Below are 20,996 nucleotides of genomic sequence, written 5' to 3' on the forward strand. Positions count from 1 at the left end.
CCTTTATCAACCAATCTCCCATGTTGGATCTGCATTTTCTGGCTCATCCCTTTCTCAGAAAGATGTCATTTGGAAAACCTGAACCAGAGAGGAAAATCTGACTGGTGAAATGAAAACGAAGAGAGCCTTAAGTGGAACTAATTGCCTATTATTCATTTCAACAGTGAAAGAAGGAAAATCCCGAATGATGGTAGGCAGATACCATGGATTCCTAGAAAGAAGATTTCAAAACTCACAGTAAAAATTAGGTATGAACCTCCCGAGATTGTTAAAATGAAAGTATTCAAGAAGAATGGGAAGATAAAAATATGACTCAAATAAAGCATAACTAGAAGAAATCCAGTCAAAAATGATTTGGAGGAAGAAGGAAAGGGTAGAAATCTGTATAACTAAGCAGGAAGTAGTCTTATTGGAATTCCTTATAAAAAAACTTACATAAAAAATGTAAGGAGGAGACTATAACCAACTACAGATGTAAGGACGGCTTTAATCTATCTGTGAAAAAACAATTCTGCAACAAAATAAGGGACAAGAAAAGCTAGTTTCTAGAGTGAACGAAAGCTTGCAAAAAAACAAAAAGCAAAACAAAACAAAAACAAAACAAAACAAAACCCCAAAAAACCCAAAACAAGAAAACCCCAACTCCTGCAGAATGTTAAAAGGGTCTTTTACATTCTCAGTGAAGAGAAGCAGTACCAGCTCTGCTTTTTTTGGCATTGACATGAATTTTAATGGTATAAAAAATGTAGGACCAGGGGACACCTGGGTGTTTCAGTCAGTTAAACGGTCTGAACCATAGCTTGGCTCAGGTTGTGATCTCAGGGTAGTGGGATCGAGCCCCTGCATTGGCTTCCATTCTCTGTGGGAGTCTGCTTGAGATTCTCTCTCTCCCTCTGCCCCTCTCCCCCCTACCCTCCCCCACTTCAAAAAATAAATACATCTTTAAAAATAGGGGTGCCTGGGTGGCTCCATGGGTTAAGCCTCTGCCTTCAGCTCAGGTCATGGTCCCAGGGTCCTGGGATCGAGTCCTGCGTCGGGCTCTCTGCTCAACGGGGAGCCTGCTTCCTCCTCTCTCTTTCTGCCTGCCTCTCTGCCTATTTGTGATCTCTGTCTGTCAAATAAATAAATAAAATCTTTTAAAAAAATAAATAAATAAAAATAAAAATAAGGTAAGACCAGGAGAGAAAATTTCTTCCTTTCCACTCTGCAATAACTTAATCTTCTTAATAACATAGTCTTTTGTTATTAGTAATAACCTCATACCCCACAATAGCCTTTTCCATACACTGTTGTATTGAATAATATGTGACTATTTTCTCCTAACACTGTCCTAAATTGGAAAACTGAAATTCTTCATTCTCTTTCTAACTACGTTAGTGCTTTTATCTATGATCAGTTTAGTGTCTCTGCAGCCCAGGTGAAAATTTCTACAACACATTTCACCCCAGATCAGGAAACAATTATGGGGGATTAAAATGAAAGAGACTTTTCCTCCTCAGAATAATTTTCTTGTCCTTTTTAGATCTTTGCAGACTACATTTTCCCTGCTGCTACTTCATAGCTTGAGTCCTATGTTTTCAGTTATAATGTGGACGAACTCAGATGCTCAGTGTCTGAAGTGTATCTTCGTGCCTATGGCGTAACCTTTGCTCTTTCAAACGCCCATGCACTCTGTCTCTTGTGATTCAGGTTTTTTGACTTTTCAAATCCAAGATCTCTGCCATTACTTATGATTTTGATATTAAGCTACATATCCCCCGCCCACAGTCAACATCTGGTAATGGCAGCTTAGCTAAAACTGTTCTTCCTCTGTCCTTCTTCACACTTCTTTTATTCGCATAATACATTGGTGAAGTCTGGCCTTTCCTCTTTCAGTGGATCCTTGGCTGTAAAAAAGAATCGCACGTCGATCTCTGTATATACTTCCCTCATTAATCTCTTCCAATCAATATGGCCATCTCCTTTCTTTGACAGACAGCCTCTTTTATTCAGGCATCTTGAGATAAATAGATGATGTTTATAATGGGGTAAGGCAGCTCGAGAGGTTAAGTCCTCTGAGTGTGTGAGGGCAGGGTTGCCCAGTTAGCTGACGCCAGTCCCTGCTGAATCGGACTTCTATGTGGACCATGTCACTGTTACGAGTTCCGCTTTCCTAAGAATTGGGTCTTCTCATAATTGAGCATTCTGACTAAATTTTTAATCAGGTCACTTTGCCCAGTTAAGTTTTCCTTTCCTAATGGGTCCTTTTCGCCCCTGTTCTTCAGATAACAGGCGGGAGCTCCTCCAAGGGTGGTAGCCCTTTTTGGATCCCCTGTTGTCTGGAAGCCTTCAAAAAATTCCCGAGAATGTATTTCTTATTTATTATTTCTTCCATTACATGTCTAGGGTTTTAAAGCGACATCGTATTATGTTTCATAAAGGGAAAAAGCAAAGTAAAAATAGATTTGATGGAAAGGAACTGAAATCATCATTAGGATTGAAGTGTCCTACGTGTGATTTGGTCATCCCCTGAGAGGAGAAAGAAAACAATCCATAGCTATAAAAAGATGTTAGCCAATCAAGCGGGGGAGGTGGGCTGGGAATCTCCGTGCACGTGGGGAACCTGTGCTCTCTGTCCCATTTTGTGGGGCCCAAGTCACCATAAAGTGGCAAAATGTTCTTTGGAAGGGGGGGAAGGGCCTTGGAGAGAGAATTGAAGAAAAGGAGGCCGCTGGTGCAGAGACCTGGTCATTAGTCCAAAAAGATAGTTTCGTCCAGATAATGTATAAAAATAGAATGGACGTAGGGGGAGAAAGAACAGACAGAAAGAAACAATGCTGTTAAAATGCTTTATCTAGAAAATGTTAGCTCTCCCTGACTAGTCTTGAAACAACTTGGGGGAAAAAGTCTTTAAACAAGCTACTTTGCAGCTCACAAAATCTTTTCCACTTTGTAGCAAGATAATGAGCTTTTACATGAACATTATCAGTTTCCAAACTCTCTTAACTCATGCTTCCCTGCTTCCCTCACATCCCAGGAAGGGGGGAGACTGAGACCCAGGAGCACAGCTCCGTGCCTGACCCTCTCGCCCCAACCTCCCCTCCCTGTCCCCCTTTCCCAAGATTCCCCTTTCTTATACCCTCCTCCCTTGTTTTTCCCCTCCCCTGCTTTTAAAGTGAACCTTCTGTATTGCATTCCCGGAAGACCTCCAGTGGCCTGAAATTCAGCCATAAGCAGACACCTCCCATCTTCCTTCATTTTATTCCCATATTCTCTAAAATAAATCAGCCTAAGGTGGTAACAAACACAAGGTCATTACTCTGCATTCTTTGCTCTTGTGAGTCATACCTAGGAAAACAAGTGTACTTCAATGTCTTTGGACTTAGCTCACTGTCCTTAGTAAGAACTACACTTAGGGAAAGACAATTAATCAATAAATGTTAAATAATATTAAAACAAAAAATATGCAGGAGTTTTTTGAGCTTCACAGAAAAAAAAAAAGTAAAGACTTTAATTTCCAGGAAAATTATTCTTGTAACCACTCCAAAAGTTTTTTTTTTTATCAAAAGAACAAATGGAAAAAAGCACAAATGCCAAATAAAACACAACCCTTAGCGTTAAATATATTCTGGAGCTTGTGAAATTAAATTTGCATGTTTAAATGAATCCAAATGCCCCTTTAGAAAAGTAATCCACTTTTCCCCTAATTTTTTTCCCTATGTTGACAACCAGTAATAAATATTCTTTCCTTTCTCACTGCATATTCAGATTTGGGGAAAAAATTATTATTTGAAAAGAAAGGTACTTTTGTCAGAAAGATAGCTTAGAGAGGGAGGGTTGCATTCTTACTTGTAAGTAAGCAGCAGATAGGAATAACAAAATCATCCTTGCATTAAATTTATTCTCAAGAAAGGGACAGTCTAGAACTCCAGAGTGAATACGTGTTTCCCCCCGGAAAATGGCTGAGTCCAAAAAGGAGAACTACAAAATGTGGGAATACTTTTAACTCATTTAATATTTTCAAATACAGATAGAATCCAGACCTTCCAATGGCGACATAGTCTACACAATGATCTGTCAACATCCTTTGAGCTTATGTACTCAGAAGGAGTTCTTCATGGTTCCTGTGGCTTTTCCTTCTAGTGGCCCATGTCCATCAGGACGTCAGAAACCGCAGTGTGAAAACAGTAGACGTTTTATATCCTACTGGTATATGGCAGGGGTATGGGACACACTGGCCACATAGGTCACTTACACAATCTTTCTCTCTTTCATCATCGGCCATCTGGTCCCCCTGACACCGTAAATCCAATAAGCCAATCGTCTAATTAGAACACCCTGCCCCTTCTTAGCCAATTTCTATCCTTTGTCCCAGCTCCCAAATCCTCTCATCTTTGAAGATCTTTCCCACTATCTTTTAGACCCTCCATTCAGCCTCCTGCATTCCATGATTATTTCTGGAATCATTTGGTGCCTGGTATGGTCACAGCCCTTGCTCCTTTAGAAATACCCCAGCTTCCCCCAACCACCTGAGTGATTGTTCGCCCGACCCCTCAGTTTTGCTTTTCACCTGGTGACTTTTATTAATCCTCTGCCAGTTTATTGACTTGTGAATACAAAGTCCAATGTACTTGTCCACTGGAACACATGAAGTACGTAGAATCACTTTGACACCCAGTGGGGGCATAATATAGACATGAAATTGGAGGAGTAAAATAACGGAAATTTCCCGCTTTCAGATTTTTAATATGAAAATGACTTTCAAATGAATCTTTTTTTGCTACTTTCCTAGGTTAGTCCTCTAACGTTCAGCAGGATACCAAAGGTTTTTATTACAAAGAAGTTGAGAAAGAGCTAAGACACTTGGCTTATTTTTTGTCATTATAGATGAGGTGCAAAAGAAACCCTTTTCAACTTTATTGAGATATAATTGACATATAACACTGTGTAAGTTTAAGGTGTAGAAAGTGTTGATTTGATATACATTGATACACTTACAGATTGCAAATGCTTACCATTGTAGGGTTAGCTAACACCTCTGTCATATCACATAAATAGCATTTCTTCTTTGTGGCAAGAACATTTAAATCTATACGCTTAGCAACTTTCAAGTACATAATACAACATTGTCAACTGTAACAACATGGTGTAAATTCTACCTCCCCAAGGTATTCATCCTATAGTGGGAAGCTTATACCCTTTGATCAAATCTCCCTATTTCTATTACTGCCCCCCAACCCCAACCATTGGTAACCACCATTCCACAAAAAATTCTTAAAAGACAAAAAAAGAAATACACCGTCAATATTGAAATGGAATCACGGAAAGCATTCTGACCACACTTAACCAGAGGCAGCCTACTCACTCACACACAAGCCCCTGGCCTACGGAAACACGAAGATAGCCATTGTATTTATGGGCAAGTGCTCCAGAATGAGTTTCTTTTGTCATCTCATTCAAAAACATGGAAGGAAAGCTTGTCTAGAATGACTACATAGATCTGGTTTAATGAAGTGACTTGATTCTACTCAACTCATTCTCAAGTGGTGTTCTTCTTTAACCCCCACATCAGAGTCTCTTTAGTTCCACATGTCAGAAATTACATAGGATTAAAATTAAAGAGAAAAAGATGGGGAGGCAGCCACAGGCCGACACATTGTTTGGTCTCTCTGATGTGTGAAATATTATAATTACTCTCCCATTCCAATCTCTATGTCCATATGTGGGGTGCGAGTGTGTGTGTGTGTGTGTGTGTGTGTGTGTGTGTGTGTGTGTGATTGACATGCCGGTAGAAACACTCAAAGAGGGTATTTAAATTCAGGATAGGGGGTCAAAAACAACACTAAGTTGATAAACCCAAGGGAAATACCGACTAGAAACTTTTGGACATAGACTCTGTTTCTGTAGATTCTGAATGTTGGAATATCTGTTTCTTTGAAGTGTGCTCGTATGAGAGCTTTGATGCAGAATATTTTGAGATGACCTTAAAGCAGATTCAGAGGGCTGAATTAAACCAGGGCTTCTCAACATAACAAAGTGTAAGACATTACCGTGTAAGGAGCCATGTTCCCTAAGAGTGGTAAGCATGCTGGTGTTAGGATATAAGGTGATATATGTGGCTGAATATTTTTTATTTCCAATAGCTTAATGAACACACAATAGTTATGTTCATTTTAACATGTATTAAACTATGATTTCATGTACATTACTTAACCCTACAAAGCATGGCTTCATGTATACTGCTGCTTATGGTAGCAGTAATAGTAAATTGCCTTAAAATTACTCAAGTAAAAGAAATTAGTCATGGGGTGCCTGGGTGGCTCGTAGGTTAAGCGTCAGCCTTTGGCTCAGGTCATGATCCTGGGGTCCTGTGTCCGGCTTTGGGCTCTCTGCTCAGCAGGAAGTCTGCTTCTCCCTCTCCCTCTGCCCCTCCTCATAGCTCATGTTCTCTCTGGCTCTCCTCTCTCTTTCTCTCTCTCTCTCTAAAACAAATAATTAAAATCTTAAAAGAAAAGAAAAGAAATTCATCAGTGAATGGAGAATGTTCCGTAAAAATGTACGGGTGGCCCACAAGGATGGCAACATTGTGAAAGACGTTTATGAGTGACTGAGGACAGGGGAATACCATGTTAAAGAATTGCACACATTCTCTGAAACTAAAGACTTGCTGTTTTTGGCTTATGGATGAAAGCGTCAAGGAGACATTACATGTTTGTAAAATGCAGGCAGTGAATCTCTCCTGAGTGTCATCTTATTTCCTTCGCTGAATTGACCATTATATTCTGGGCTGTAGAGGGAAGCTGTGCTGTTGATGACTCCTGGAGGTGTGTAATGTATCACGGAGTAAGGTCAGTAGTGCATGCTCTTGCACAACAGCACGATGGGACCTCTGTGCTATGTCCTATGCAGAGTGAAAATGTCAAACAGGAGACAATATTATGATCGAACCAAGTCTAGTGACATGGAGAGCTTCGCTGCGCCTGTACTAAGCTAGTTTCCCATCCTTCGGGCTATCGTCAAGCAACCTAATGTCTGTTCTTCTTGCTGAGCTAAATGCAACATCTCACGCCAGATTTATTGGCTTGGCAAAGTTGCAAATGTTATTACGCAAAAGTTGAGAAAGAGCAAAGCCGAGGAGTGCTAAAAACAGTACACTTTGCTACTGTGTAGTATCCACATTTTGGGCTCCGGGTGTTTTATTTATAGATATCTATTAATACACAGCAAGAGATACAGAAAGAAATACATAAAAAATAGCTTTATCAAATAGTTTCCAGTATTCAAGTGTCATATCAAAAGCAAGAACAGCAATAGCAAACTGTTCTATTGAAGAAAAAAAAGCCATGTTCTTCAGTCTTCTCTCTCTTCCCTACCCTTTCCTCTCTGAGGTCTGTGGCTACAAAGAGCCCACACCCTCCGCGATCTTGGAGGGGCAAGGTTCAGGCTGTGGAGGGAGGTGGGATGTCCACATGCATTACTTTATCCGCCTTTTTCACATCCACCTCTCCTACCTCCCAGGCCAGCAATGCTGTAAGTGGAGGAGAGGGAACACAGAGCTTGTAAAACTGGTTTGTTGGGGTTCTTCCTCCCTCTCTTTGCTTCTTGGGAAAATGTCTTGCTGGGCAGTCGCCTGGCCTTTTCTGAGCTTGAGAGGGGTTTCCCCTTCCTCTGGCAGAAGGAAAGGGGGCTGCACCCCCAGTTGGAGATAGAGAGGGAGATGGAAAGGGCAGATCCCACCGCTCACCCCAAGACACACAGTGAAGGAGAGGTCAGAGGTAAACATGCCCATAGGCATCTTGGAAACTCAGGATTCAGAGATGGGGGCAAGACGGCCCTTGGAACAATGGGATTCTCCCAGATCTGAAACCCTGAGCATTTACCTTCCAGAGTCCTAGAAGGCCTGGGGTCAGGGCGGGGGTGGATTACTGCCCGCTTTTTGTATTTATAATTGAAACGCATTCACAGGTGACACACACAGAGGAGAGGAGGGGGAGACTGTGGGAAGGCGTGTGGGCAGTTTTCATTTTGCTTCATGTCTCCACCTGATTGTTGGGAGCTGCTGGCACCCGCAGGGGCAGCCTCGGTCATGTGGGGGTGGCGGGGAGAGGGGCTTCCCTGCTGGAGGGTAACCCAGGCTCCACCTGGAGAGACAGGGCGGCGGAGGCGGTCATTTCCGGGGAGGAGCTTAGGACAGGTTGGTCCAGACTGTGACCAGGGTTTTGTCAACATTGCCAGGAGGTTAAAGAAGGGGTGTCCCAGGCCACCTTTCTCTCGCTGCGTGGGGGGGGGGGGTGGGGGGGGAGAGCTTGGGACCTGTAAATGGGACATCGGTTCTTCTGGACTCTTCTTATGTGTTGAGGGGAGGAGGTTGGGACACACCAGCCAGAGCTGAGGGGGGCAAAGCTGGCTTCCAGCGGGAAGTCATCTCGTTTTAGGGCGAGCTATGCCCTCCCCAGCCTCCAGGGGTGGGCTGAGGTAAGCCTATGAAGAGGCAGAAGGCCCAAGCAGAGTCCCCCCGGGGACTGGGTGGAGGCCTGTTTGGTGTGGGTGTGGGAGGGAGGGTTCCTGCCTCTCCTTCAGCTCCAGCCCTTGCTACGGTGCTTTTTCCAGGGAGCAGATCTCCTTATGTACCTGATTCCGCTACTGTTGCTGTCGCACCCACTGGGACTTGCAGGGAGGTCCAGGGGCCCCAGGGTGCCCAGGTCCATAGGTTTGGTTCTAGGATGAAATCTGTCCCTTTGATTCTAGAGGTGAGGGGTGAGCAGGGAGAAGGAGGAAGAAATGGTTTGAGGGGATCCTCCTGAGTATTGGAAGTGGGCCCGCGTTTGAATACCCCCATCCCTCGCCCACCCTGGGGAGGGGACTGGAGTTAAACAAGGTGAGGAAATGCTGCAAGCGTCTATCTGATGGTGTCCCCAGGTGCTAGGTGTAGACTCGCCTTTTTCCTGCGCAGGGAGGATGCTCTCAACTTCTCCCCTTGGCCTTGCACTCAGCGCACGGCAAGAACTTTGGGAGCCTCGGAAACACGAGGCTACTGGAAAAAGTCAATGTCTTACAGTACGTTTCGCTTGATAGCACGTTTCACACAGCACGTTCAACTCCACAGTGGCCGCCCCCCCCCTTCCCGGGGACTTCAGGGGGTAGTTCAAGGGCAAAGAGACAGAAATGGCTTTGAAAATGGAAACGCACGATTAAATGGGAGCTATTATCCGATCTCCTTCTTCAGCCGGGCCATTTCCTCCCTCCCAACACCACCCTCACTTCGTAGCCACCTAACCCCGCACTAGAACACCCCTGCCCTAAATGAAGAAGCCGAGGGGTAAGAACGATTCAGAAGAGGTGTCCCTGCGCAGGGGGCGAGTGACTGTTCTGAGGGGCACCCCTTTCTCATGGGAGGAGGCGCCCTTCCTTCCTGTTCTTCAGCTCGCATCTTGGGCTGCCTTCCTCCTGCTACCGGGCGGTCTGGGCTTTTCGGTTTTGTTCTCAGAAAACATCAGCCCCTGTAGCTCTTCATCGCCCCCTGGCGTTCCTCTCCCCCTATGTCTTGGTGCTACTGAACGGGGGTTGGGGGCGGGGGGCGTTTCGGGAAGGGGAAAGAGGGTGGACACAGAAAAAAGTTTATGGGGCTTCTACTCAGTGATATCGAAAGCACTGAGGTATGTGCCTGGAAGGGCTCTCGCGCTCTCTCTCTCTTTTTTTAAAAACGTTCTTTCCTTGCCGTTCCTTCATTGATTTTTTTACTGTGCGCGCAAAGAACTCTAGCAAAAAAGACTTGGGGGAGGGGGCTTGGAGTAAGGGACAAGTACCTCGATGTGCGAAAATAATCTGACCCCCAGTGAGTTGGGGGGTGGAGTGAAGCGGGAAAGCGTTCCCCTGTTTGATCAACAGTAAGAAATCGGAGACATAAAAGGAAAAACGAAATGAACAACAATTAAAAAAAAAAAATCCCCGCGCGCAACAATACAATCTATTTAAACTGTAGCTCATACTTTTCATACCAATGGTATGACTTTTCTGGAGTCCCTCTTCTGATTCTTGAACTCTGGGGCTGGCAGCTTGCAAAAGGGGAAGCAGACCCAAGCGCCGCACGGGCAGGTTTACCAAAGGTCTCTAATGGGTATTTTCTTGTTCTTAGCCCTGCCCCTGAATTGTCAGACGGCGGGCGTCTGCCTCTGAAGTTAGCAGTGATTTCCTTTAGAGCCTGGCCTTATCTCCGGCCGCACGTTGCCTGTTGGTGACTAATAACACAATAACATTGTCTGGGGCTGGAATAAAGTTGGAGCTGTTTACCCCCACTCTATAGGGGTTCAATATAAAAAGGCGGCGGAGAGCTGTCCAAGTCAGACGCGCTTCTGCAGCGGCGCTGGGGCGAGCGCGCACAGGGTCCTCGGTCCGCGCTGCTGTCCCCGCACGCCACCGCCGCGTGCGCCCGCAGACCGCTCCCACTGCCGGCCCTCCTGGCAGAAACTTCTTTTTTCTCTCCGTTAAAGAGCACTTAGGCTGAAGGCTCACTTTGAGATCTGAATAACCAGAAGCGCTTTGAGGGACCCGAAGCTATTATTTTTCTTCGTTTTCCTTTGGGTTCAGTTGGCAGGGGAGGACTTTGATCCCCACTCCCTCCCCCTTTTTTTTTCAGAATGGATTATTTCCCCATGATTTTCTCTCTGCTGTTTGTGGCTTTCCAAGGAGCTCCAGAAGCAGGTAGGCACGGCGACTTGCAAGTCTCTGAACGTTAATGTCTTCTTGTCCTCCTTGATGTTTTTCTCGCTTCTGTTTTCCATTTCTTTTTATGACTGCAGCTCAGAGAGCAAGTGTCTGGGAATTATTGCTCAAAGCTACTTAAGTTTTCTAGTGGGGAAAAAATTCCTCTATTGAAAACAATTTCTCCTATAGCATTGGGATAACTTATTGTTATTAATGCATAGAGTATTTTTTTTTGGCTTTTAAAAATATAACTCAGGAAAAGTAAAGACAAGATATAATGTAGCCAAATGTATATTTGCAGTGTATGTGTTCGTACAGGGGTAATAGGACATAGAGGGACTTATAGATCTTATTTAAATCATGTTTTAATAGTGTGTGAATGTGTAAAATATTTAATTTCAGCTCGAAGCCAAGGAATTTTATTCAAGTCATTCAAGCAATGTATGAGCAGTAAAATCACCTGCATAACAGTCTGTTGAATAACCCTCAGGCGGTTTCAGGGTGAAGCAGATGTTTTCTTTAAAATTTGTCATTATTGACTTTAGTTTTCTTTTGGCAGGTTTTTGGCACCCAAAACACTGTGAGGGCTATTTTCAGTTTTATTCACCTGTTGTGGGAGGGGAGCTAAGATAAATCTTGGCTGCCTGAGAATTTAGATAGTACGTGTATATCTGCCCGTTTCCCCCTTCTTAGGGTCAATGCCCTTTTTTGTGAGGCTTTTCATGACCCTGACTAAAGAGAAAAGATGTCAAGGGAATGAAAATCCTGGAATGTGTCTGATCATTTGAAATGTACAAAATTGGGCAGATAAGCCGCATGGCTAACTTGTCAGTAAGAGGCCATGCTGTGGTGGGGAAGGGGGAGGCGGCAAGTCCCCCACATGCTGTCCTGCTCCGGGGATCCTGCGTTCAAGATCCACAGAACCTTGATTAGGTCCCTGAGCTGCTGCTCAGTCTCACCCTAGGTCAACACTTACTCTAGAGTCTACCACTTGCGATGAATATTGTAGAGCTGGTTTCTCTTCTTTCTCTCCAATCATCCCCTCAAAGCTCTTGAACTCCACCTAATTTCAAGGACTCTATATCACCTGGGCTCCTCCCTGCCCTCTACCAGGTGTGAAGTGGTGGATTCTCCCGTAAACTGCATGGGGAAGTGGCTCAGCACCTAGGAAGAGGCAGGTGGTTCATGTAACTTTAGCACTTTGGTCATCAACCAACTTTAAGCCACTGTCCTACGAAATTGGGCTGTCCTTTTAAATTCCATGCAGAAGCCACCCCAGATTTCTAACAGGTGGCATGTCCACGCATTTCTCTGGGAGCTGGCCAGTCGGTCCCCTTTTCAGGTGGCTGTTCCCCCTGCCCGTGTGTAATCTCCCCGAAAGTGGATAAGCCAGTCGGGGTAAAGGTGAAGTCATGTTAAGGAGGGGAAAGATAAAGAGCCCTTTTTGCTCTGTGTTTCTTGCTGAAGGCGGGCTGCATGCTTCACGGGCTTTTATCTGCTCGGCCACATCCCAGGCGACGTGCCCTGCTGACCTGCTCTTTCTCTCCCCAGCGGTCCTGGGCGCGGAGCTCAGCACGGGCTTGGACAGCGGAGGGGAGAAGCCCGCCCCCAGTGCACCCTGGCGGGCCCGCCGGTCCAAGCGCTGCTCCTGCTCCTCCCTGATGGATAAAGAGTGCGTCTACTTCTGCCACCTCGACATCATCTGGGTCAACACTCCCGAGTGAGTCTCTAGAGGGCGTCGTCACTCTAGCTATTCCTTACCTCTGGCTTCTCCAGAGACTGGAGCCGAGGGACGCTAGATGCTCTGGGACAGGGGTCCTGGTTTGGATTCTGAAGGTAGCTCTTCTGACAACATGAAGGTGCCTCGGGGGTGTGGGGACAGTGCCCCCCATTCCTGAAAATACAGGGTGGGGTGGTTCTTTGAAACCCAGGGGAGGGTCTTCTTGAGGCCCCGTGGCTCAAAGACTCCAGACAGCACAGATGGAAAAGGCTGATGGCGGGCAGTCCCCTGCTACGCACTTCTGAGCAGGGATGTCTTTTGGTGGGATCCGCTTGGGTTTAAGGAATCAGCTGCCGTGGTCGGACATGGGTTAGTCTAACCTGTGCTACCCCTGGGAGGCAGAAGGGATTGTACAGAGTGATCATCAGTCCCTTTATTTTACTTATAGAAAAGCATAGACCCAAGTTGTGGACATCATTTGTGCAAGAATGAGTTCAGAGCAGAGTCAGATCTGGAACAGGGATGTCCTGACTCCTCTGTACTCTCCCTTTAGAAAAGCCCATTTCAAGACAGCAATGGAAACATGGTCTGTAGATTTCCCTTCTGTCTCTAGAGCGGGGAAGAAAGCAGATTCCCCGTCCTCCTCCATCCTGAAAACGGGCTCACCCATCGGACAGAGTTGTTAACCAAAACACGGCACACAGTGTCCTGTATGGGGCGACCAGTTGGTGAGGGATGCCCCCAGTCCACACAAAATCAAATCAAACAAAAACCGCAAGGAGGTGATACTTCCGAGGAGAGGGCTTTATTCCTTTTAGGTGAGGCTCAAAAGGGACTCTTTGGAATTTACTGGGGAGCCTTCTGGCGACGAGTCCTTCTATTAGTCATGGTTTCACCAGTTGCAGGAGATGTGTGAAATTGGGGGTGAACCGTGCGTGCCGTAGTAGATCCCACCCCCCACCCCCAGGAGGCACTTTTGGCATTATCGTATGACTTGAATTGAAAATAGATTTTCAAAATCATGTGAGTCATGGTTTTGCATCGAGGTCCCTCCCCCGCAGTAGCTGTTAAGTAGATGGAAAGTCAGAAGAGGAAGAAAATAGGAAACAGACACCAAAGCAGAGATGTCATAATCTGGGACAAAAAACAAAGCTGCTTGTGTGGAGAAGAAACCGAAATTTGTTAAGAAGACAAATGAATTTCATTGAGTTAGAAAACTGGTTTTCTCTTGGTGACCCTGACCCTGACCACCACCATTCTTGGCTCTCCTAAATTGCGTGACTCGGTGCTGTGTGGGGAGCTCCTTGTGTCCAACTGCAATGAGTTTGCGCCACAGAATGCATCATTTCAAAGACTATTACTTCTGCTGATATCTTTTGTTCATCTTTTTTGTTAATAGGCACATTGTTCCCTATGGACTTGGAAGCCCTTCTAGGTCCAAACGATCCTTAAAGGATTTATTTACCACAAAGGCAACAGACCACAGGAAGAGATGTCAGTGTGCCAGCCAAAAAGACAAGAAGTGCTGGACTTTTTGCCAAGCTGGAAAAGAACTCAGGTGAGGCAGAAACCCCTTTGCTTCCAGTTTTATGGCCTCCCGACCTTCCCGTCATGATGTCGTCTTTTTGTTTACAAGAAATTAATAGAGACTTTGTGAGAGCTGAAGGTACCATTGCTGAAATGTTTTGCTCTATATGTATTTTAACAGGGACCAAGACGGTATGGAGAAGGGCTGGAATGACCCTAAGAAAGGCAAAGACTGTTTTGGGCTTGGAGAAAAGTGTGTTCATCAGCAGCTGGTGGCAGGAAGAAAAATGAAAAGGTAAGAGACTCCCAAGGACAGCTAGCCCCAGTCACCAGTGCCAATGGGCTGCTCCCCCAGGTGTTCTCACCTTGATAGGAGAAAGGCTTAGAAGAAAAGAACAAAGACTTTCAGAGTCTATAGATTAAAAAAGAGCAAAGGAATCCCTCTCAAATATTTTTTGAATGCAGACATTTGCCCACTGTACCCTTGAATGATCTTAAGCACGTGCCACTCCGCCCAAAGCTAGATTTTCCCAACAAGATACATCTACAGACACCTTTGTCATTTGGTCATATATAGTCCCTGCTTTTCCAAGTCAACGCATTTGCTGCTTTCCTCGGGAAATTAACAATCCTTTCAGGGAAAGGAGTTTTTGGTGTTTATTTTATTTTACTTCATTTTATTTTTAAGTCAGAGTCTCATGTATGATCAAGTTCTTCAAAAAGTAGCAGTTACTCCAGTGGCCAAAGGGGAAAAATAAAGTCCTTAGGTAGGGAAGGTGAAAATTAGAGCATGCTGTTTGGGAGGGGTTATTTGTTTTTTTAAATAGGGAAGTACATTCTGTGGAGAGCCCGTATCATTCTGAAAAGCTCTCATCTCTTCTAGTTGAGCTGGGGCAGTGAAGGGATGGAGATTAGTGCACACTGTGAGGTTGTGATGGGCAGCTCTAGAGGGATGACCATTCCAAGTCCAAAAGATTTTGGAATTCACAAGTGGGAGGGAGGAAATCTGCACTTAGAGCTGTCACGTGTTCTACATTTCCCTACCCTGCTCCCTGGAAATTTTCCTAGAAATCCAGTGGCAAGAAGTTCTGTGATCAAAGTGTGCTGTGTTGCTTACTGTTAATGTGTGGGACGGGACATCCTGAGCTGTTTAGGACGTCTCGCTGGCCATTGTCGTTTTCATGTTTATAATGTCAGGCCCCCAATGCTCCCCCCAGATCACAGGGTTGCATAAGCCACAGTTCCTTAACTGACTTAGGAATTATTATTATTTTTGTATTTGTTTTGATTCTGTCAATGATTCAATCACTCTTAGAATTCCCTTTCTTTTTCCTGCCGAAGGAAAATATTAAACCTGTAAAAAATAGAGATCTATATTTTTTCATTGCTGTACACCATTTGCTTTGGGCCTACCTATCGGCCTGCTCTCTTTTTGTTCCTTTCCCCCCAAGTCATCTTTAACTGCTCTTGTGTTTAAGAAGACATCCATGGCTATTTGAAACCCATGAGAAGGTAGTTTCTCCACAGAGTCATATGGTGGTGGTAGTTGGGATGGGGCAACAGAGGAAAAGAGAATATCTCCAGTTTACCTTAAAAACGTACTTTAAAATTGCATTGAATACCCAATTATCTTCAGATATGACCGTAGCTCCGCTCTCCTTCCCCGCATCCCTGGCATAAAGGGGTGGGGGGCTGCCTTTTCACTTGAGGTTAACCAAGAGTATCACGTTGTTGTGGTCAATGGGGAAAGTTCAGGAACCAGACTTAGATTTGTTTGTACCAGATTCTAATTTTAGATGCTTCTTTTGCCCAGAAATGATTTTTTTTTAAATAACATTTGTTTTCTCTTGTCTTGTTTTCATAGGTTGGACGCCATCAGCAACCACATCAAAACAGCTTTTCGTGTTGCAAAGCTGAAGGCGGGGATCTACACAGAGAGGCAAGTGACCCACAACCGAGCACACTGATGGCAGGTCACCAGGGCCCATGGCTGGCCCGCCCGAAAGCCTTCTCCTCCGAGGAGGGAACCCTGTGGCTGATTCTGCACTCTTTCCCCATGGCTGGGATCAGAGCAACAGCATCCTCCCTGCTTTGACCGACCATTTCTTGCTCCGACTGACTCGCTCTAAACATTCCAGGGAAGGTTAAGGAGTCCCCCAATCCATCTTCATTTGCCTCCATTGGTGATAACTGCTTTCGTCTCTCCTCGTTTGGGGTGACAAGAGACCACTCAGAAGGCAGAGAGACACACAGTGACTTGTGAATTCGGGTGTCACCATCCAGAGGGAGGACAGGAGATTCCACACATGGTGGAATTTCTGAAGAGGGTCCGAAAGGAGTGTTTGTGTCTCACTCAGGCGCCTGGCACATTTCAGGGAGAAACTCCAAAGTCCATGCAAAGATTTTCTAAGGAATGCACAAATTAAAAACACTCTCGAAGGACACTCAAGTTAAAAAAAAAAAGAAAGAAAGAAAAAGACTTTTTTTTCTTTTTAAATTCACAAAATGCAAAACTAAAAGATACTGCTACTACTGTAAATCAGGATGGGTTTGATGAATCTGAGTCTACCTCACCTCTATTGCACTCTGGTAGAAGTACTCCCCCCACCAAAAAAGAAGTACTTCCCCACCATTAACTATTGTCCCCCCCTCCCCCGTTTGGTCCCCTCTTGCCATCCCCTCCCCCGGAACCTCTGTAGTCCTTCTTGGCTTCATAGCTATCTGGTCTACCATGTCAGTAGTAGATGTAACATTTTCGTGGTAATCTACTAGCTCTGATCCATAAGAAAAAAGATCCTTGAAAAAGAAGGTTCCCTTACCTTGATCCTTGGAAACACAATGGTCTAGGGTTGTTTATGAAAGACATTGCAAACTAAATATTCGGTTATGCTTTAAAGCAGTAAAATTATTTTCCTTTATGTAACTGGCTAATGGAAGAGGTTGGATTAAATTTTGATGTACTTATTTTTTTATAGATATTTATATTCAGAACAATTTATTCCTTATATTTACCATGTTAAATATACGTTTGGGCAGGCCATATTGGTCTATGTATTTTTTTTAAATGTATTTCTGAATGAAATTGAGAAAATGCTTTGTTTTGCCTGTCAAGGTAATGACTTTAGAAAATAAATATTTTTTTTCCCTACTGTACTGATTTCAAATGATTTCTGAAATTCCCAAGAAGTGGGCCAAAGTGCTGAGAATTATGAAGGGAAATGATTAAAGTTGTTTTTTTGGGTGGCAATAAGAAGGAAAATAGTCTTGGCTAATCACAAAAGAACTTCGTCTGGATCTTAAAAGTTGCCCTTAGATGACATTAAGTTACGAAAACAAAACAAAAACCCAGCTTTAATACCTCTGTCTCTCCCTGGATAGCAGGCTTCTGCTTCCTCTTCCCCCTGAAAACTCTCCAGGGGTTTGTTTCATGCATTAACTTTGCTTAGGCTATGAGACAGGATCCCACAGTTAAAGCGGATGGTGTGGTGAGAGGTGCTTTCTCCACATCAACGGGCCGAAGGAAGCAGTGGCAAGATGAGTCCCCAAAACATACTTAATTATACACAGTTCCACACCAGAAAAATGCTTGGATTAAACAGCCAGTTCAGAGCAAGTGAGGGGCACCCCCTAGCTTTTTAAATTTGTTTATAGGTTTTTTTGTTTTGTTTTGGCTTGTTTTTGGCTCAGATTTAGACTTTTGTTTATTAAGGAGCACTAAGTGCCTTTATATATTACTTGTTTATTAAGTTTATTATTTGCTTATTAAGGAGCACTAAATACCTTCGCTTCTTTGTGCTAGCCAGGACCGCACATATGCCGGTGGCCGTCAAGATACCGAATGTTTGGTCTGGGGCACAGGCATTGTGGTAACACCCTCCTCTCCATTTGGCTTGCTGGTCTTGCCAAACCAACCAGGAGACTGGTGTTTTGAATAGTTGTTACCAACAGAAGCCCAAAAGAGTTTGATGAGCTCTCAAGACGCTTCACCGTCCTTCCCTAGAAGAAAGAATGCCCGGCATTCGACAAATATTAGCTCATGATGGTGACTGTTGTCCAAACAGTGACACATCCGAGGACACTGAATACCAGCCTTCAGGTGAGCGTAACCGGTGTCCCACGTGGAGTGTCCGTCTTTATTGACACTGTTTTTTTATCTTCCATACTCCTTTTTTTTTATCTAAAAGTGTGATTTCTGGAAGTCCATTTAAAGCAGATTTCTCCCTTTGCACTAAAGATCAGGCAGAGTTTTGATCTCAAGACACCAAGGACCAGGTATCCCTTGACCTAGCCAGTTGTTTGTCGGTGTGTGATTCTTACGGGAATTGTGGCGTTTTGTCCACAATGACCAGGGGCTTGGCTTGAACCTGTGTCATGAGTTTTCCCATGAGTTAAATGAGGTGGTGGGGAATTTCTCTAGTGGCTCCGAGAAAGAGCATGTGATGTCATGAAGCATGAGGAAGTTGAGTAGGGATGAGAGGGCTTGGAGGATGTGGATCCATTACCTTTAAGAGGGAGTTGGGATGGGAAAATCCACTGAGTACAAGAACAACACAACGAGCAAAGGATTTTCTTTTTCTTTCTTTCCTTTTTTAAAAAATACTACTTGGGCCTTCAAATCTTCTTCCTCCATGCTTCCTGCTTCAGTAGCCAACAAGAAAAGCAACAAGAGTGAAGGAGCTCTTCCAGGCCAGGAGAGTCAGTAGTAAAATGAAGCTGGAGGGTTTAGAGGAAATGACTATTTTTCAAGTATGTAGAGGAAAGATTCGATATTATTTGAGGCTCATGCTGGCTTGAGGGGTGAAGTGGTGGAATGGTCTGTCACGTTTCCTGCTGTTTTTCTTTCCAGTAAGAGTGTAGTTTTTGGAAGTCCATTTAGGACAGATTTCTGTATTCGCCCTGAGGCCAGGCAGAGCTTTCATCTCAGGACTCCGAGGACCAGAGGATCCTGGGTGTGGAGTAGTGACCTTTGGTGGAAGGAAAGAACTCCCGACAGGGTATTGAATTTTTCTCCCCATGGAATGGCTTCTTTTGTGATGGAAACCATTGGCTTTAACCCTGTCTGTGCTTCCTAAAATAGTCAGGGTATTATACTAAGTCAAGGTCTGCCAACTTGGGGTTATAATTAAGTTAGAGTTCCTTCAGGAAGACACCTACTGACAGTGAGAAAGAGAAATCTTTCATCTTTCCTGGTGAAAGAGCCAGCACCCAGAGAGGGATAGGACCTTCCTAAGATCACACAGCAAGCTATGGCATCTCTGAACCCTGAACCTTTGAGCACAGATGTTTTAACCAGTGGAGACTGTTGTCCAAGTAACCCTTGACAGAGGGTTCTGGATGGTAAAGGCAAAGTCAGGCTTCATAAAAGTTTTACCTTTCAGCTTCATGGGTGATGGTGGGCAGGTCCATCCTTGCATCACGTAAGGGAAGAAATGTAGGGGAAAAGAAGAGAAATATAAGGAGACATACAAGTCCCATGGCTTTGTGAAGTGAATTTCTATAGGATGAATAGAATATAGCAGGGAAGTTACATTTATCATTATTTTCTAGGGTTCACTCACTAAATAATCCTTAGATAATATGAGTGAAGAGGAATCTTTTTTGCTTCATTCTCTTACTCTATAGTAAAACTCAAGTATATTAATGCTCAAGATGTTGCATTCTATTTTTCTAAAGTCCTGAAAATGCTTATTTCAAACCCAAGTTTTCCATGTGCAAAATACTATTTTCAAGCCCATATTCTCAATGGAATTCCTTCCACATCAGCTTTTGCTCCTTTTTGCAGCCCCTCACAATTCCTGGGATCCTGGGTCTAGGGCTACTAGTGAACATGGCTGTTACTCAGGACCTTATGATTTAACAGCAACTTCTCATCTTTGTAGAGAACTGGACTTCCCGTAGCATTTTTCCTTTTGCCATCGATCCTCCGCCCCTAACAATCTTTTTGGGATGTTGGGGCATATTTTTATACCTGTTTGACAGCTGAGGAAACATATATTGAATGAATAAGTGATTTGTCCAGACTCCTCCATCAGGCAAATAGCAATACTGTATCTCAAGACCCTTGACTATTTCTCCTAAAACTCCCCCAGAGATCAGGGCATAGATCTGGCCCTGACTCTTGGACAAATGTGGGGTATTTCCATCTCTCCAGTGAGCTCCAGCGAATTAACTTTTTATTACTCTAAGGAATATTAATGATCCACGTGTGCCCCTGCACCTTTGTCTGGAGCATTTTCATTGCACAATATTTGCTTACTACATCATCCTGAGCCAGTGCATGGTTGGTAGAGAAATCACGACAATTTATGATGCCTGTTTCCAAGCCTGGTACCATGGAATGCTTCATTGACAACTACTGGTTGTAGGTCCAACGCGTGGAAGAAACTGTCGTGATAAATGTGATGGCAGAGGCTATACTATTTCCCTAGAATAACCAGAGAAAGATCTAGGACTGGTGCCACTGGATAATGAATACAGAAGGGCCTAGACCTTGGGGACACTGGTTAATGGAAATGATGGGTCCCAACCATGACAGGCTGCTCAGAGCAATGAGGATTTAACATACTGGGGATTTAACATACAGACTTGTTGGTTCAGAGAGGTTTGTGTGTGTGTGTTTCTGCCTCTTATTTCTTCCCTTTCATATTCTGAATCATCCCAGGCCTCTACCCTAAACTGCTGTGCAAGTATCTAAAATGAAATTCACAATATTAGGCTACCATTGACGTGGCATGGCCACTGACCAACTGGAACAGACAGGGACAGAACTGTGGGAGCAGGTCCCTGGTGGTCCCCAGCTAGGCCAGATGTGAAGCCCCCAGGTGTTGGATTGTGGGGAGGTCCAGCAGTCTGGGGAAGGGGTGGGCCGCCAGGGTGGAACTTTTAGGCTTCTCGCTATAGCTATTTACCAACAGGATGGAACTATTGCAATATTTTAAAAACGGAAATGGTCTCACTGGTACACGCCCCTGTGCATGGCAGACTTGGAAGGATCAAAACTCTTTTCCACTTGGTCAATTATCCTCTGTACAGCTTCACCGAGTGGAATCCCATTGTCTCCGTGCCC

The 20,996-nt window shown here is 44.4% G+C and overlaps 1 protein-coding gene across 1 annotated transcript; it reads left to right on the forward strand.

The window, feature by feature from the left end:
* Window positions 1–10,376: 10,376 nt before the first annotated feature.
* Window positions 10,377–17,084, forward strand: LOC111156738 (endothelin 1). Its single transcript, XM_022517793.1, has 5 exons — window positions 10,377–10,680; window positions 12,235–12,403; window positions 13,803–13,961; window positions 14,112–14,225; window positions 15,795–17,084. Exons 1-5 carry the CDS (start codon window positions 10,617–10,619, stop codon window positions 15,895–15,897), a joined length of 609 nt encoding a protein of 202 aa, XP_022373501.1. The 5' UTR covers window positions 10,377–10,616; the 3' UTR covers window positions 15,898–17,084.
* Window positions 17,085–20,996: the final 3,912 nt, after the last annotated feature.

The sequence above is a fragment of the Enhydra lutris genome, unplaced genomic scaffold, assembly GCF_002288905.1.
Source record: "Enhydra lutris kenyoni isolate GAN:26980312 unplaced genomic scaffold, ASM228890v2 scaffoldscaffold48, whole genome shotgun sequence".
NCBI classification, from domain to species: Eukaryota; Metazoa; Chordata; class Mammalia; order Carnivora; family Mustelidae; genus Enhydra; species Enhydra lutris.

Coding starts and splice junctions, on each gene's coding strand:
- LOC111156738 (XM_022517793.1), top strand. CDS start 10,617: ATGGATTATTTCCCCATGATTTTCTCTCTGCTGTTTGTGGCTTTCCAA. Junction 10,681..12,234: donor CCAAGGAGCTCCAGAAGCAG/GTAGGCACGGCG, acceptor TTCTCTCCCCAG/CGGTCCTGGGCGCGGAGCTC. Junction 12,404..13,802: donor ATCTGGGTCAACACTCCCGA/GTGAGTCTCTAG, acceptor TTTTGTTAATAG/GCACATTGTTCCCTATGGAC.